The sequence below is a fragment of the Nematolebias whitei genome, chromosome 16 (assembly GCF_014905685.2).
Source record: "Nematolebias whitei isolate Nwh7 chromosome 16, NemWhi1, whole genome shotgun sequence".
In the NCBI taxonomy this organism is placed as follows: Eukaryota; Metazoa; Chordata; class Actinopteri; order Cyprinodontiformes; family Rivulidae; genus Nematolebias; species Nematolebias whitei.
Window position 1 is genome coordinate 3,391,170 of NC_056513.1, and position 15,351 is coordinate 3,406,520.

At 40.0% G+C, this 15,351-nt stretch overlaps 1 protein-coding gene across 1 annotated transcript in view; it reads left to right on the forward strand.

Annotated features, from left to right (window-relative positions):
• The first annotated feature begins 12,784 nt into the window (after positions 1 to 12,784).
• Positions 12,785 to 15,351, forward strand: part of LOC119422675 (neuronal acetylcholine receptor subunit alpha-3-like) — a 23,920-nt gene continuing 21,353 nt past the window's right edge. Inside the window, exon 1 of the mRNA XM_037690062.1 lies at positions 12,785 to 12,854. Coding sequence (XP_037545990.1) covers positions 12,797 to 12,854 — 58 coding nt within the window. The 5' untranslated portion in view covers positions 12,785 to 12,796. The remainder of the gene's footprint in view (positions 12,855 to 15,351) is intronic.

The following is a 15,351-nucleotide window of genomic DNA, read 5'->3' on the forward strand; positions in this document are numbered from 1 at the left end:
CCATCCATCCATCCATCCATCCATCCATCCATCCATCCATAAATCCATCCATCCATCCATCCATCCATCCATCCATCCATCCATCCATCCATCCATCATCTTTACCCACTTCTTCCTTTTTGGGTTGTGGGGGTCACTGGTGCCCATAACCAGCAGTCACTGTGTGAGAAGCAGGGAACACCCTGGACAGGTCTCCAGTCCATCACAGGGACACATGGACAGGTCTCCAGTCCATCACAGGGACACATGGACAGGTCTCCAGTCCATCACAGGGACACCTGGACAGGTCTCCAGTCCATCACAGGGACACCTGGACAGGTCTCCAGTCCATCACAGGGACACCTGGACAGGTCTCCAGTTCATCACAAGCACACTTGGAGAGGTCTCTAGTCCATTACAGGGACACATGGACATGTCTCCAGTCCATCACAGGGACACAGGGACAGGTCTCCAGTCCATCACAGGGACACCTGGACAAGTCTCCAGTCCACTACATGGATACCCAGACAGATCTCCAGTTCATCACAAGCACACCTGGAGAGGTCTCCAGTCCACTACATGGACACCTGGCCAGGTCTCCAGTCCATCACAGGGACACCTGAACAAGTCTCCAGTCCACTACATGGACACCTGGACAGGTCTCCAGTCCATCCCAGGGACACATGGACAGGTCTCCAGTCCTGCACAGAGACACAGAGACAAACAACCATCCACATTCTCTCTCTCTCACCTGGAGAAGATTTAGAGTTATCAATCAGCCTAACATGCATGTTTTTGGTCTGGGAGAAAACTGGAGACCCAGAGAAAACCCATACATGCACAGAGAGAACATGCAAACTCCACGCAGAAAGGCCCTGGACCGGGATTTGAACCAGCAACCTTCTTGCTAAGAGGCTACATATCTACCAACTGAGCCACCGTGCCGCCCGCCAGAGATACACAAACACTGAACACTGATATAGAAACACTGTTCGCAGATATTTGTCCAAACATTTTGAAAGCTCAGAACGTTTCAGTGTCCAGAATTCCTCTGAGCTGAACTCTGAGCGCAGGAGGTCAGCAGTGGAGGGGAAATGTATTTGAACTGATCTCACAGCAGGACGCCGGAGATAAAAACAGAAAACACTGAAAAGCTTCAGCGATGAAGAGAAATAACGTTCTTCAGATTCCAAGCCTGAGTTCTGATGGCGGGACTTGAAGAGGACATGTGGGCAGGCGGCTGGCAGGAAACTAAATTGCAAACATATGTGAAGTGTTTTATTTGAACTTCTCTAACTTTATTTTAGGTTTAGGTTAGAAATTATCCACGAAAACTAAAATTTGTTTGATTTTTGCACATGTGACGTCATGCGTGAATATTGTTTAGTGTGAATAAAGCGTGTTAGCCCATAGTCAGACATGTTTTCCTGTGTTTTTATTGCTCACCACTACTATAGGGAGCAGTTAGGGAACAGGTGTTTTGCTCAAGGACAACCCAACATATGGTGGGGACACAAACCTGTGACTTTCCAGTCCCAAGTCGGCTGCCCTTCCGCTTTGCCACAGCTGCCTCCAGGAAGACTTTCTCCCTCGTACGAGGACACTTTTTTCATTCAACCTTTATTTAGACGGGTTAATCCCATTGAGCCTCGAGGACTCATTTACAAGAGAGACCTGATTTCAACAAAGAATGATGACAACAATGGACAACAGCGACAACAATAGACAGTTATGAACGAGGCGTACAGATTTTTTTATTCTTTTTTACAAATTAAAAATAAGATGGCAAAAAAAGTAGCAAAAGCATCTAGATTCTAAGGCGAATGTAGAAAACTCAAAACAGGAACATGTTTGCATTGGTCCCTGCCAGGAGTCCAACAGATTCTTAAAGCCACTTAGAGAGGTCAAAGGTCGAGAGCTTCTGATGTTTTTGCAAGAAGACACTGTCCATTTGAACCAGCTGACAGAGTTTTGACTGAACACCCGCTTCGAATGTTATCAGCCAATAAATGGTTGTTATTAGTTGTTAGGTTTAGGGTTGGTCCTCTGGGTCAGGTGTAAGGTTAGGTTTAGAAAAAGGGTTACATAAGCTGGAAAAAAAAAAGACACTTCCTGGTTTACCCCTGTGCGACGCTGCCTATTATCAGCGATAATAACGATAATAACGTACCTTTAAACCTACTAGGAGGTAGGTGGGAAAGTCTCACTGCTACATATGGGGATGATAACAACTAACAACGTCCGAAGCCGCTCGACGGAATGGGTGAATTTTTTTTAACAATTTTTTTATTGTCCCTAGGTGTGAGAGAGAGTGAATGGCTGTTTGTCTTGCTTATTTATGTGTCCCTGTGATGGACTGGAGACCTGTCCAGGGTGTCCCCCGTCTCACACACACTGACTACTGGATATGGGGGCCGGTGACCTCCATGACCCGGAGCAGAAGAAGTGGGTAAAGATTATGGATGGATGAGTTGAAATGTGAAGGAATGTAAACAGACAAAATCCTGTGACTTGGTGTTTTTCTTGCTGTAGAATTATAAAAGTTTAACTTAGTCAAAAATACGCTGAAAACGGGGAAAAAGGATAAATCTCTTTTTTCGGCTGCTCCCTTCTTCAGGGGTCGCCACAGCGAACTGTCACACATGGCAAGTATTTTTACGCCGGATGTCCTTCCTGATGCAACCACCGAGCTTCCGCAGCCCTCTGAGTGGAGCAGAGCGCTGCACACCCGGCACATATGATATACAAAATTCTATCTGCGACTTTCAGAAACTAATATTTGGAGCTACATCTATGACCCCTATCAAGATGGCCACCATGACCAACTGACTTCAGGAAACATAAATGCCACTGACATTATTCGAATGAAAATCCCTTTAAGGTCTTGTATCTGGGTCTATATGAAGGGGGAAAGGTCAAAACTAAATGCAGCCATCCTAATGTTAATGGATGCTCTCTTGTTACAGACGAGCGTGCACGTCCCTCATCAGTGAAGAACAAACTCTTTGCTTCACTGACTGTTTGTAAATGTGAGTTTCTCATTTTGTGAACCACATCTGCCCTCAACAGCTAATATCTACTGAAAATACCAGCACCGTTTTCTTGTCATCAGCCCGAGAAGACAGAGCACACAGTAACCTTTGATACCCCCCCCCCCCCCACACACACACACAACCCCCACCCCCACCACAATAGACCATGATAAGATTTAAAGGGCCCAAATCCTTTATCTCAGCAGAAGTGGAGCACCGACTCCTGACCTGGAGTCACAGCATCAGCAGAAAGCTGCCAGCCTCTGGTCCAGTTATCGACAAAACACATATTTATTGTCGTCCCTCTGGATTGTGTGTTCGTGTATGAGTGTGTGTGTGTGATATTATTTCAAGGCTGCAGGAGAATGAAACTGATTTTTGATGGAAAGACACACAAAGATAAAGCAAGTCACACTGAGGTGTTATATTTTGGTTTTCTTATTCTATTTAAACCCAATCAGATATTTATCGGTGAAGCCGAAGCAGCAATAACGTTTCGGCTCATGTCTGTGTGTGTGAGAGTTCGTTTTTCCGTAGCTTTATGAATATCTCACGGAGCACTGAATGGATTTTAATGAAACTTCCAGAAAGCAATGAATTGACGTACATCCAGAGTCAGCCCCACTCAAGATGGCCGCCACAGCTAAGCTATTTTATCTACACAAATATTGCACAGCTATAAATCAAACAGTCTTAGAGATGATGAGCTAAAATTAGGTTTGATATTTAGTGAGTGATTCCCATCATGTACCTCGAGCACTATTATAGTTAACTGTTTGTCCGTTAGCAAAATATCTCATGAACCACAGAATCGGTTTGAATAACACTCTCAGAAAGTAATTACCATTTAGCTTGATATTGTAGGAGCCTTTTCTACAAGAATAACATTTCCTGAAAGCATATAACAGCTAGAACTGAAGTAAAAAATAGAGCTCCTATTTTCTTCAGATACACCTCAAAATGTAGCAAAAATTTGCTAAAAAGGCTAAAGCTACGTTATTAAAGTTGAAATAAGCTACAATAAAAGCAGAACCCTAGCAAAAACTTAAATTTAGCAAAACATTGGCTAAAAGCAAAAAAAAAAGTAACACGCTAGCTAAAAGCTAAAAGTATCAAAATGCTAGCTTAAAAAAGCAAAACACAAGCTAAACGTCAAAAATCAACATAAATGCTAATTATAACAAACTGCTAGCTAAAAGCTAAACTAGCTAAAAACTAAAACTAGATAAATGCAAACTAGAAAGCAGCAAAACAGATAAAAATGGTTAAAGACTAGCTAAAACAGCAACAGACTAATTGACGTGGTGAAAATTTAGCTAAACTTTACAGCTAGCCAAACACCGAGCTAAAAGCTTTAAGTATCGAAGGAAAAGCAAAAAGCAGCATAAGCTAACTAAAACCCAAATGTACCAACTATAACGTAAAAGTGGTAAGACTGTAAAAATAAAAAACAAAATGCTAATTGTAATCTAAAATAGCCACAAAAAAAGAAGCTAAATGTAGCATAACATTAGGTAAAAGTTGCTAGCAAATAGCTAAAAGTAGCCGTAATTATAGCTTAAACTTACTGTACAAGCATCATACAAGTATGTTGAAGCAATTTAAGAAGTACAACAAATTCAAGTGATCTTGATGTATTTGTATGGAGGAAATATTTGTAAATAAAGTGAAATATTTCAAAAAGTTTACAAGTAAACAAACAAGTTATAGCACCCACCTCCTGAATGAGCTATAACGCATGGGGCTAAAATAACGCTATGCATGCAGACGTGATAAGATTGCAAAATATGTAAATGAACAATAACAATAATATTAAAAGGAAAACAACAGTGTGATTTCTGAATCAACAGTCCCACTTTTAAAAACTGTCAACGAATCTCGACTGAACCAGATTAAAAATGCGCTGGATGTGTGGGATTAGCTGAGAGAAGCCACTTCTGTCAGACGAGCTTTCAGCATGAGGTTTTAGGTTCTCACTGTTTTTGTGGCTCTTCCAGATATCTCCAGCTGAACAGGATGACTTAAGGATGATTTAATCTGCCTGTCCCGCCAGATAACCCACTTCAGCTGCTCACACTCTGATCTTTCTGTGTGTCAGCTTAAACGTGTTTAAAATCCTAGTGGAGATGATCGTAATAATCAGCACTGAAGACCAATTTATGATTAAAACAACCTTTTTTTTTTATTTCAGAAAAGAACTTCATCCATTCAAGTTTTTGAAAGCCTACACAGCAGTGACACATCTCATACATCAAATTTTAGTTTTGAATATCAACACATTAAAACATTCTGACTGTTGCCAGCACATTTTAAACATCCTGTCTCAGATTACTCAGATTACTGCTGAAGGTCACCCAGTTGTGCACACGGGGATCATCTGACGCTCTTCGCACATTCCACAACTGTAACTGTTGGAGTCTATCCCATTAAAAGCAACAAAGCAAACTTATTAAACACAGAAACGTCTGTCACAGTTAATCTAACATTTATTCACCTCAGCTTTGAACACGTTCTGAGCATGACGCAATATTATAAGATCACTTGAGTTAATCTGTTAAAGGGTGGACCCAAACTGCTACAAGTCTTTCCCGTCTCAGTATAAGAAAGGTTCATTTTAATTCTTCGGCACGTACGGCAGTGGACATTTCTTCCATGAATGCTGGGCCTGTAATTGTTTATGTCATATATGAACGTGGGATGTTATTTATGGAGAAGTTCTTGCCACCAGCGGGATTAATTAGGATTCCTTTTAGCACGAGACAACCTACTTTTGGACAACATATATCAGACCGTCTGACATTTTACTGTCCTGGGAGCACATTCAGTTTTGCACAAACGCATGAACTTCTGCGTTCCTGTATGTTTAGTTCGGGTCCAGGCTGAAATTATGTCCCCGGCTGCTGACGTAAATCTTCCTGATGTGGGTCTCTATTGCTCCACAAGCAGCGGGGAACTCACTGCAGGTCTGCGTGGGCAGAGACAAACAAATTGTTGTTTCGCTCAATCCAGCAAATGAACAGATGTGTGTGTAGGTGTGTGCATTAAGCTTTTAATCCTCCATTCTAAAACAAGATGTCTTCTCTTGGCACACACCCTGTGTCGTTTGATGAAGGCACACAAAGTTGTTTTGACATTTAAAGATGTAAAAAAAAAAAAAAAACCCTAAATGGGGTCAAAACCAACCTGAGTGCTGATTTGATTTTTTTGTTTTATTTTTTAATCATCTTACATGTTTAAGATAAAACTAATCGGCTGCTCCAGATGAGTTATTACTTTATATCCAGCGGCAGCTGTGCATCAATAACTCACTTTTTGTTGCAAACTGACAAAGTTGAAGCTTTGATCATGTTTTTGTCTGCATGCCTGTTAGTTTGTCTGCAGCGTTAGCAAAATATCTCATGAACCAGTGGATGGATTTTAATAAAACACTTAGGGAGTGATCATCAAATATAGATGTATGAATATAGACTTTATGAAGCATTCACTCTGTTGTGATCCATTTTTCTTCTGCATGTTTTTCTGCGCGATTCTCGTCCCGTGGTTTTCAAGATTTTCAACAAAACATAAATCACAACGTTCGGCTGTTTCAGGACAATCCTGCAATGACTTTTGGTATTAGTGCAACTTTAGCTTTTTGAAAAATTTAGCCTTTTCTGCCATTTTTTCTCTCATAGAAAATGAATTGAGCTCATTTTCCATCCTTCAAATATTTAGATCTGTTTACAACTTTTTACTGCTCCTTTCACATTTTGTTCTGCTTCAGCTTCTTTCAGCTTCCTGCTGTAAATTTAAACTTTTTTCAGCTACTTTCAGCTGTTTTTCAGCTGTTTTGTGCTCCTTTCAGTTTCTTTCTACTAATATACAACATTTTTGGCCTTTAACTTATTTTTGCTATTTTCAGCTTTTTATGTACCTTTCAGGTTATTTCTGCATGTTTCAGCCTTTCCTGCTATTTCAGCTACTATTTAGCTGTTTTTATGCTAATTTAATGTTTTGCAGTTAACTCCACATTTTTTTGCACCCATTTCAACTTTTTCAGCCTAATTCAGCAAAAATGTGCTCTCTCCACTTCCTTCTTGTAGTTTCAGCTTCTTTCTGCTTTTTAGCTACCTTTCAGCTGTTTTTTTTAAATTTTTTGCATAATTCAGCTTGTTTCAGATAATTTCTACTTTTTTGTGCTAATTTCTGCTTTTTTTCAGCCATACTGGTCAAATGTGTTCTTTCTGCTTTCTTTTGCTAATTTAAGCTTGCTCTACTTTTTCAGCTACCTTTTTTAGCATTTTCTAGCTAATTTCAGCAGTTTCCAGATACATTCAAGTTTTTAGTATAGTAATTTTTCTACTTTCAACCTAATTAACTTCTTTATGCTAAACAGCTTGTTTCGCTCAGTTCAGCTTAATTATGCTAGCTTACGCTTTTCCTAACATTTCAGCTACATTATAGCTGTTTTTGTGCTAAATTTAATTGTTTCTGTTAATTCAACTTTTTTTTTTTGTTGTTGCTCATTTCAGCTCCTTCTACTTCCGGCTTCTTTCTGCTTTTTCATCTACTTTTCAGCTGTTTTTTTGATTAGCTAATTTCAGCTTTTTTAGCTAATTTACTAATTTTTGTGCTCATTTCTGCTTATTTAAACCTATTTCAGCAAATATGTGTTCTTTCTGCTTTCTTCTACTAACTTAGACTTGTTCTTCCATTGCAGTTATAATTCAGCATGCTTTTGGGCTAATTTCAGCTGAGGTTTTTTAAGCTTATTTTCAGCTGTTTTTCAGCAAGTTCTTCAGCAATAAGCATTCACAATGCATTTTTGCAGGAAATGGAATTCCTCTAGTTATCTTTTGGGTCAATCTACTTTAAAATGAATCAGCTTCACATATATTGAGCTACAACTTTAGGTTTTAGTGGACAAGAGTCGTTTAAAACAGACAGGTCACTTTTTGAAGATCACACAAAACCGCAGGTTTGACTAAAAATGGCCACAGCTGTCATGATCCGTGATACTTCAATTTTTAGTTTTCTATTTTGAATTTGACCTTTATGTTTAATTCTTGTGATGTTTTGTTTCAGTAATTTGTTTGTGATTCATTTTTTCTTTTGCCTCTTTGTGTTTCCAGCCATCTTCACTATATTTCCATTGCCACGCCCCAGTTCTGTCCCACCCACACCTGTTCTCTGTTGTCATTTGGCCCAGGTGTCTCCACTCTTCTCATCAGCTCCATTTATACTCGATTTCTGTCTTCATCAACTGTTGCGAGCTTCATGCCCTGTCAGGTCCTGCTTTCTTGAATTATTTGTTCTTTTCTGATTGTTGCCTCACAAGCTTTTTATTTATTAGAAGTTAAAGTTTTTGTCCAAGATCTTTGTGTTTGTTTGCATTTCTGGGTCCTGCTCTACAAACCTTAACAATAACTTTGTCATTTCTCAACATAAGATGACCGTAAGATGATCAAGCTGGGCGTGGACTAAAGTTTTCAGTGCTGCGCTGCACGCGTAGGGATAAACCCACTAGCAATAGCCTTAAAGGGCGGAGCCTATACGAAATAGAACAACACATGGACGCAGGAGCCTCAAGTGACCGAACAATCCTGACATTTCAGACGAGCGTTAACGTTTGGAGTTTTTATTTTTTTACGTTACAGCTCAGACGCTGACATGATGGAGGGTTTCCATCATGGAAGCAGCCTAATTTAGTTTATTCCCTTTGCGCCACGGTGTTTGGATTACACCTCAACGTACAGAAAATTAATGTTTTCTAAATCAAAATAATAATACTCAGTTTTCCAGAACGTTTTGGATCGCAGCTGTTTTACAACTTTGTGTAAATTATGTGCACAATAAACAGCTGCTACTGTTTTCTGTTGCATCATCTCACCTTACAGCTCCAAGGCCTGTTCAATTTACTGTAGCTGTCAGAGTGCGGTTCCCCTCCAATCTTTTCTGAATGCTGTTGTAAGAGTCCATGAACTGGACGATCATTTGTGTGATGCGTTGCATCAGATTTTCATGTTTTATACAAGAAAGTCGTTGAGGAAACTTGATGTGATTCAATGAAGACGGCAAGCATTCTTCTGTCCCTGACCTCCTTCCTTCACAAAGCTATGCTGTCTTTTTTCCCCTCGTTGACCTCATACTGAAGATATAATATTTACACTCCTGCCTCTTGGAAGCTCCCAGAAAGCCTCTCATCACCTTGACTCCATCAACCTCTCTCCACTGAGAGGGTCATACCAGCGAGAGTAAAAAAAAAACGTAGCATCTGGATTCCCTCACTCAGGGTTGGAAATAAAAGCACTTGTCTTGGTCAGGAGATGTGGCGCAGATATGTGGCCGTAAATAATTCAGCACGGGCTAAAAGTCCTAGCGAGGCAGACGGGTATTTTTATGCGTGTATGTTGTATGAATGAAGGCAGGATGAGAAATGAAAAAAGTAGGCCACAGGTACGCGAGGTGAACGGAAACGAGTAACAGGGAGAGCATGAAATGTGGAAAGAAGTCCAGTAAAAAGGAACCTGAGAGGATTTTGGATTGAGTACTTTCAGTTTCTATGAATAAATATCATGAATAAAACATTTCAGGGCAGGACAGAGGGACACGTTATAAAGTGTTACATTAAACAGTCCTGGCAGAAACACTGATTCGCACCCGGTTCCTCCTCTAAGCTGCCTCACTAATAATGCTGGTGAAGACAAACACGGCGTGACGCCACACCGAGAGCGTAGCGTTTGTTAGATTGCAACACCGGCAACAGCAAAAGCACATTATCTGTTGTTGTCGGTCTGCTTCTCCCTCATGTGTCCCGCAACTCTTCTCTCCTCAGATTAAACAAACGGCGTCTCTTTGCTGATAAAATAGGAAAAGTCAACATTGTTTTGGGGCAAGCTGTGACAGATCTCACACAGGAGATGGATTGTTGCGATGTTCGTTACAGTCTTGTTTCAGGTTTTATTCAGTTCTGCTTGATCTGTTGTGCTTTATGTTTTTATCGCTGCTTTTTGTGTGTGTTTCTGAATTACTGCTTTGTTGTATTTCTTTGTTTTTCTGTTTGTTGTCTCTGTTTGCCATCTCACTGCCTTTTGTGTTTATTTACCTTCTACCAATAACCTCTTTGTCCTTCTCAGAACATGTTTTTGTCCTTACTTCTCTGTCAGCTGCTCATTATTCCCCTCATGTCTGTCCGATCTTAATATTTTTAATGCTTGATTCAGGTTAGCTTGATGTGCGTCTACATTTCTTGCCTTGGCAGAGGTTTATATTTTATTACAGCTGATCCTGAATCTCTGACGTCAGCTGCTTCGTACATGTGAATCTTTTTCAATAGATGTGCCACAGTAGGGCTAATATGTGCATCCAGATGTGTTTCTGACATGATGTATGTGTTTTAGTGCCTGCAGTATAAATGCTCACATTCTAAGCATTTCTTTTTTTTTAAATATAGGAACATTTAATGCAAGTATTATAATTTTAGGGGTCTATATTGTCAGTTTTCTGTGTGTGATTTTTATTGGGTTTTAGCTGTTGTGCCTCAGCCGCTGCAAATTATCTTGGAATCAGCAATCTCTGCTGACAAATCAAACATTGGAAAAATGATTGTGATGAATTAGAAACTGCAGTTGCATCTTTTACAACCTCCCAACAAAAAGAACCAGTAAACAAGCAAGAAGGTAAGTCATGTCATAAACGAGCCTGTCAGCGCCGCAGTGCCGCAAACTAAAGCAACAAATCCACCCGGTCCAAGGCTCCAAATGTCTTGGATTTGGAAATTAGAAAAATAAAACAACTATGCTTTAAAAATCACTTTTTGCTTGTCACGAGTAAAAGAAACAAAGCCAATCTCTAAATTAATGGGTGAAAACTTGCAGTTGACTAAATTTACCTGCAAAATTATGGAGTTAGACCCCAAAAAAATCTGTTTGCTAAAATTGTACTTTTTGATTAATATTTATCATAGTGCATTAAAAACAGATTTTATTTTGATTTATGAAAGAATGCCTTGAATGAATGCATGTCACCCACCGCCTCCTTTCATGGCGGACTTTTAAACTTAAAATAATCGCATACTGATACAGAATTACGTCTGTTTTGGTCAAACCTCGTAAATGACGACACTCGTGATCTCATGTGAAATTGTGAGTCCTCATGAGTTCTGTTGCTGCTCAAAGAGTGCTGTAAGGACGACTCTCTCTAAAACCACAAAACATTTTAGCTCCATTCATGTAAAACAGAGTTATAAGTAAATGTGTTCCCTAAGGTCTGTTGGTTGTGGCAGTCATCTTGGATTAAATTCACTCCAGAGGTTAATCTGTCGTAGACACATCCGGCTGTTGCTTTCTGAGAGTTTCATTAAAACGAAATATTTTGCTAACAGACATATACAGTTTACTCTAATGCAGGGGTGTCAAACTCACTTACAAAAGGGGGGCAAAATCAAACCCATTTTCAAAATAAGTGCTGATTTCAGAATCTACATTAATTCAAGTTAGATCCCCGACTTCTTTTCTTGGTTGCAGGTTTCTCAACAAGAGTTTGAATGGTCTCATTTGACGTTCCCCTCCGCACTTTTGACATCGTAATCAAAGATTACTGAAAAAAAATCAAACAATAAACGTATTTTACATTTAGCATAGCATCTTGGGGGCCAGACAAAATGTCAACAAGGGCCACATTTGGCCCCCGGGCCATGAGTTTGACACGTGTGCTCTAGTGGCTACGTTTTAAGAACAGATCGTACCTGGTCTGTTAGCTCTAAAATTATCTGTTAGTGTTTTCAAATATATATATTATTGCTGAAGTTGCTTAGTTGCAGCGGCCATCTTGAATGGGGTTAACTTCAAAAGTAAAATAATAATACTAATTAAAAATAGAACAAATATTGTATTTTAAGGCACTTTTGCTTCCTGTTTGCATGCGAATCAGCATTTAGAAAAACGTTTAAAAAGAGACTCAACAGCATAATAACCAAAATAAAATCGTTCTTCTGCCTGTTCGTGCAGCACATCCGCCCACAGTTGCGTCTCCTTTGTTGCTCAGCTGGTTTCTGGTTAATGACGTCACACCCAGCGCGTGAAACCAGCAGCTAAAATGAAACCTAATCAGAAAGATCTGAAAACTGGTGAACGGGCCACTGGGGGGCCGCGGCGTCCAACAGATCAGCTCCTCAGCGCAGCGCAGTGCTGCTGTTTGGTGGCGGAGAAAAGACACAACAAGCTTCGATTAAATATTTGTAAGTGAATCAGTAAGTGGGTTTAGTTCACGAGGACGAGCAGACGTTTGAACCACGCAGCTGTCTCGTGGAGCAGAAAGCGTCGGATCTGGTTTCAGCACCACGGAGAGCGCTCCGCACCAGCACGGCGCTCTCCGTGGTGCTGAAACGACTCCTCGCGTCTTCACACGTCATTTACTCCCACATCTGTCTGCGCGTCCACACAGAAACTTTCCAATAAATTAAATTAATTGTCTTTAAAGTAATTCAATATTTTATGTTCTAAGTTACGAATCAAACTGACTTCAGTGCTTGAGCATCGTTCATTTTTAGCTTCGGGGGTGTTTTTTAATTCTCTCAGCCGCGGGATCTCAATCCCTCCCCGTGTGTGAACGCGTGCGTCAGCGGGGAGCTCTCAGAGGGGAGGGACGAACCGAGCCAAGTTCGGATCCTGTCGAAACGGAGCGCAGCGGCACAGTGAGAAGGTCGGAACCAGGGGAGACGGGTTCATTCCTCCCCCCCCCCCCATGCACTTTTTGTTTGTGTCGCTCAGTTAAAGTCTTCCACCTCCAGTCCGGACAGAGGAGACATGGAACCTGACGCGAGACGGACTTTCCTGCTTCTTCTCATCTGTTTGCAGACGCAAGGTGAGCGGGACCGGTCCAAACGTTGCCTGTACAGGTAGATTTGATCTTCTCTAAACGTGATGCTTTCAGAGAATCCTGAAGCTTTAGAATCTGTGCGTCTGCCTCGTGAAGTGACCGGAGACGTTTTCAAAAAGTTGTAATCCTTCAGCTGATGGTGGAGATTTGTTAAATAATTTTCCTCTATAAACTTTTCAGAGAACTTACAGAAGTCAGAAATGACAGATGCTTATTTAGAGACTGACTTTGTGTGTTTATGATGCAGGATTGAGCTTTAAAACTCAAAGACGGCAATTAAACCTTTTTAAATGTTTTTCTTTTTTAAATTAATTTAATAAAAGCATTATTTGATGACACTCATATTGCTCTCTTCCTTTTATGCCAGAATTTTAGACCAAGATCAGATAATCTTGAGAAAGTCTGTTTTAGTTGAACCTTGAACATCAGACCATGCATGATCTGGTGGTGCTTGGGGTTTGGGTTGTGAATGACTCTTTGGTTCTATCACATCAAATTTAGTTTACAAATATCTTAAATTCACAGAGTTGTAGCCAATTTAGTGCTTGCTAACATCAATTACCTGTTGTGGCCATTTTAAGTAAGATTGTCTTTAAAAGTTAATCAGTTATGATTTCTGAACGTCTCATTCAAATATGTCCAATGGTTCATCAGATATTTTGCTAACAAACAAACAGGATACCACAGTTGAAAACATTTTTTTTAAGCAAACATGAAGTGTTATATTTAAAATATGTGTTGTGGACAATGCTCAGTTACTATCACATCATATTTCAGTCAACCAAATTAAAGTCATTCCTTGTGTTTTCAAAGTTAAACTGGCTGTGGCGGCCATCTTGAATTGAGGTAACTTCAAAATAAAATCAATTATAGACATATATCCATAAAGTTCTTTCTGCAAGTTTTATTAAAATCCGTCCAGTGTTTTATGATACATTTTGCTAACAGACATTGCTGATTTTATTAGCAAAGCATTAGGCTCATTCAGTTGGAGCTCACATTATAAGTTTGGGCTCAGTCTCTGCAACTACCAAACCAAATATTTGCACAAAAAGTGGGAAATTTATTAACTTCTTCCCATTTTTGTGCTTTAAGGATTGCTTTGCTGTGGCGGCCATATTGAATTGGGTTAACTCTGAGAGTCAGTCAGTTGTAAAACTCAATGGGTTTCAATAAAATCTGTTGAGTGGTTCATGAGATATTTTGCTAACACTACAGACAAACAAACAGACGGGTGTAATTGACTTATAATGATTGATGATGAAGAGCATTGATCTGGTTTTAACTGCAGCAGCTTTTGCTTGCTTCTTGATAACCAGTTAACTCGATGCACAGTTCTGGCTGGTAGCTGGTTTATAAAAAAGTAAACGTGAAAAATAATCGTCCAACTTCACATTGTGATGCTGCAAAACTGCTCGTGTTTTGTAATAAAACTTTTCCCGTCACGATTCAACTCGAACTAGGTCGGTGAGATGAAACGCAGAAGAATCGGAGTAAAGGAAAATGAATCTTGACGAATGCGAATGTTTCTCTGAGGCGAGATTTCATGAAACCAAAACAGATTAGGATTTGTTTGCAGGACATGTTTTCCTGTTTACCGCAGCAGTGGGTTCGTGGGCTCGGGGGCCTGAGCCATTATTGTTTATGGAAACAGAGCAGACTGGGAGCCTGCGGTTGGGGGTCGGTGGTGGGGGGAGTCATCTGAAGGCATTTGATAAAAACCTTCTCACAGCAATGTGCCACTGACGACCTTCAGTGTGTTTAAGTACAACTGGATGAAAAACTTGAATTAGTTTTCATTAGTTTTTCATGAAAGTAAAGTGAAACTCAAAACCAACATGGAGTCAGTAATCCTGTAATGAAGCTCACGTCCAGAAAGAACGATCGGTGAAATAAACAGAGGAGTAAAAGTGCAGCTGGGATAGAAAGATGAAAAGAAGAAAACAGAGTTTTGAAAAGAAAATCAATAAACTGGGCAGCTTAACTACAGCGGTTAGCACTGTTGCCTCACAGCAAGAAGGTCATGGGTTCAATCCCTGGTTTGGACCTGGAGCCTTTGTGTGTGGCGTTTGTTTGTTCTCCACGTGTTTGCGTGTTTTTTTTTTCCCAACGTCCAAAAACATGCACGTCCAGGCCTCCCTTACAGAAGAGATCTGTGATCTCAGTGGGACAGGTTAATAATAAACAAACAAACAAACAAACAAAAAAGTGCAGGGATTTGAAAACCTTATAAACCCCATGCTTTGTTCACATTGGAACACGGTAAACATATTAAAAGTTTGTGAGGAATAAAAATCATTTAAGTTTGATGACCGAAGCTGTAAAATTCAGTGATAAGAATAAGAACCAGCTGGGACTGACTTTAGCAACTAATTATAACTGGAAACAAAAAAAGTACATTTTATTTCGGCTGAATTGGTCAGAAATAAAGATGGGCAGAGGTTTACCAGTCTGTAATGAACTGTTTCTAAAGGGAGTGGGA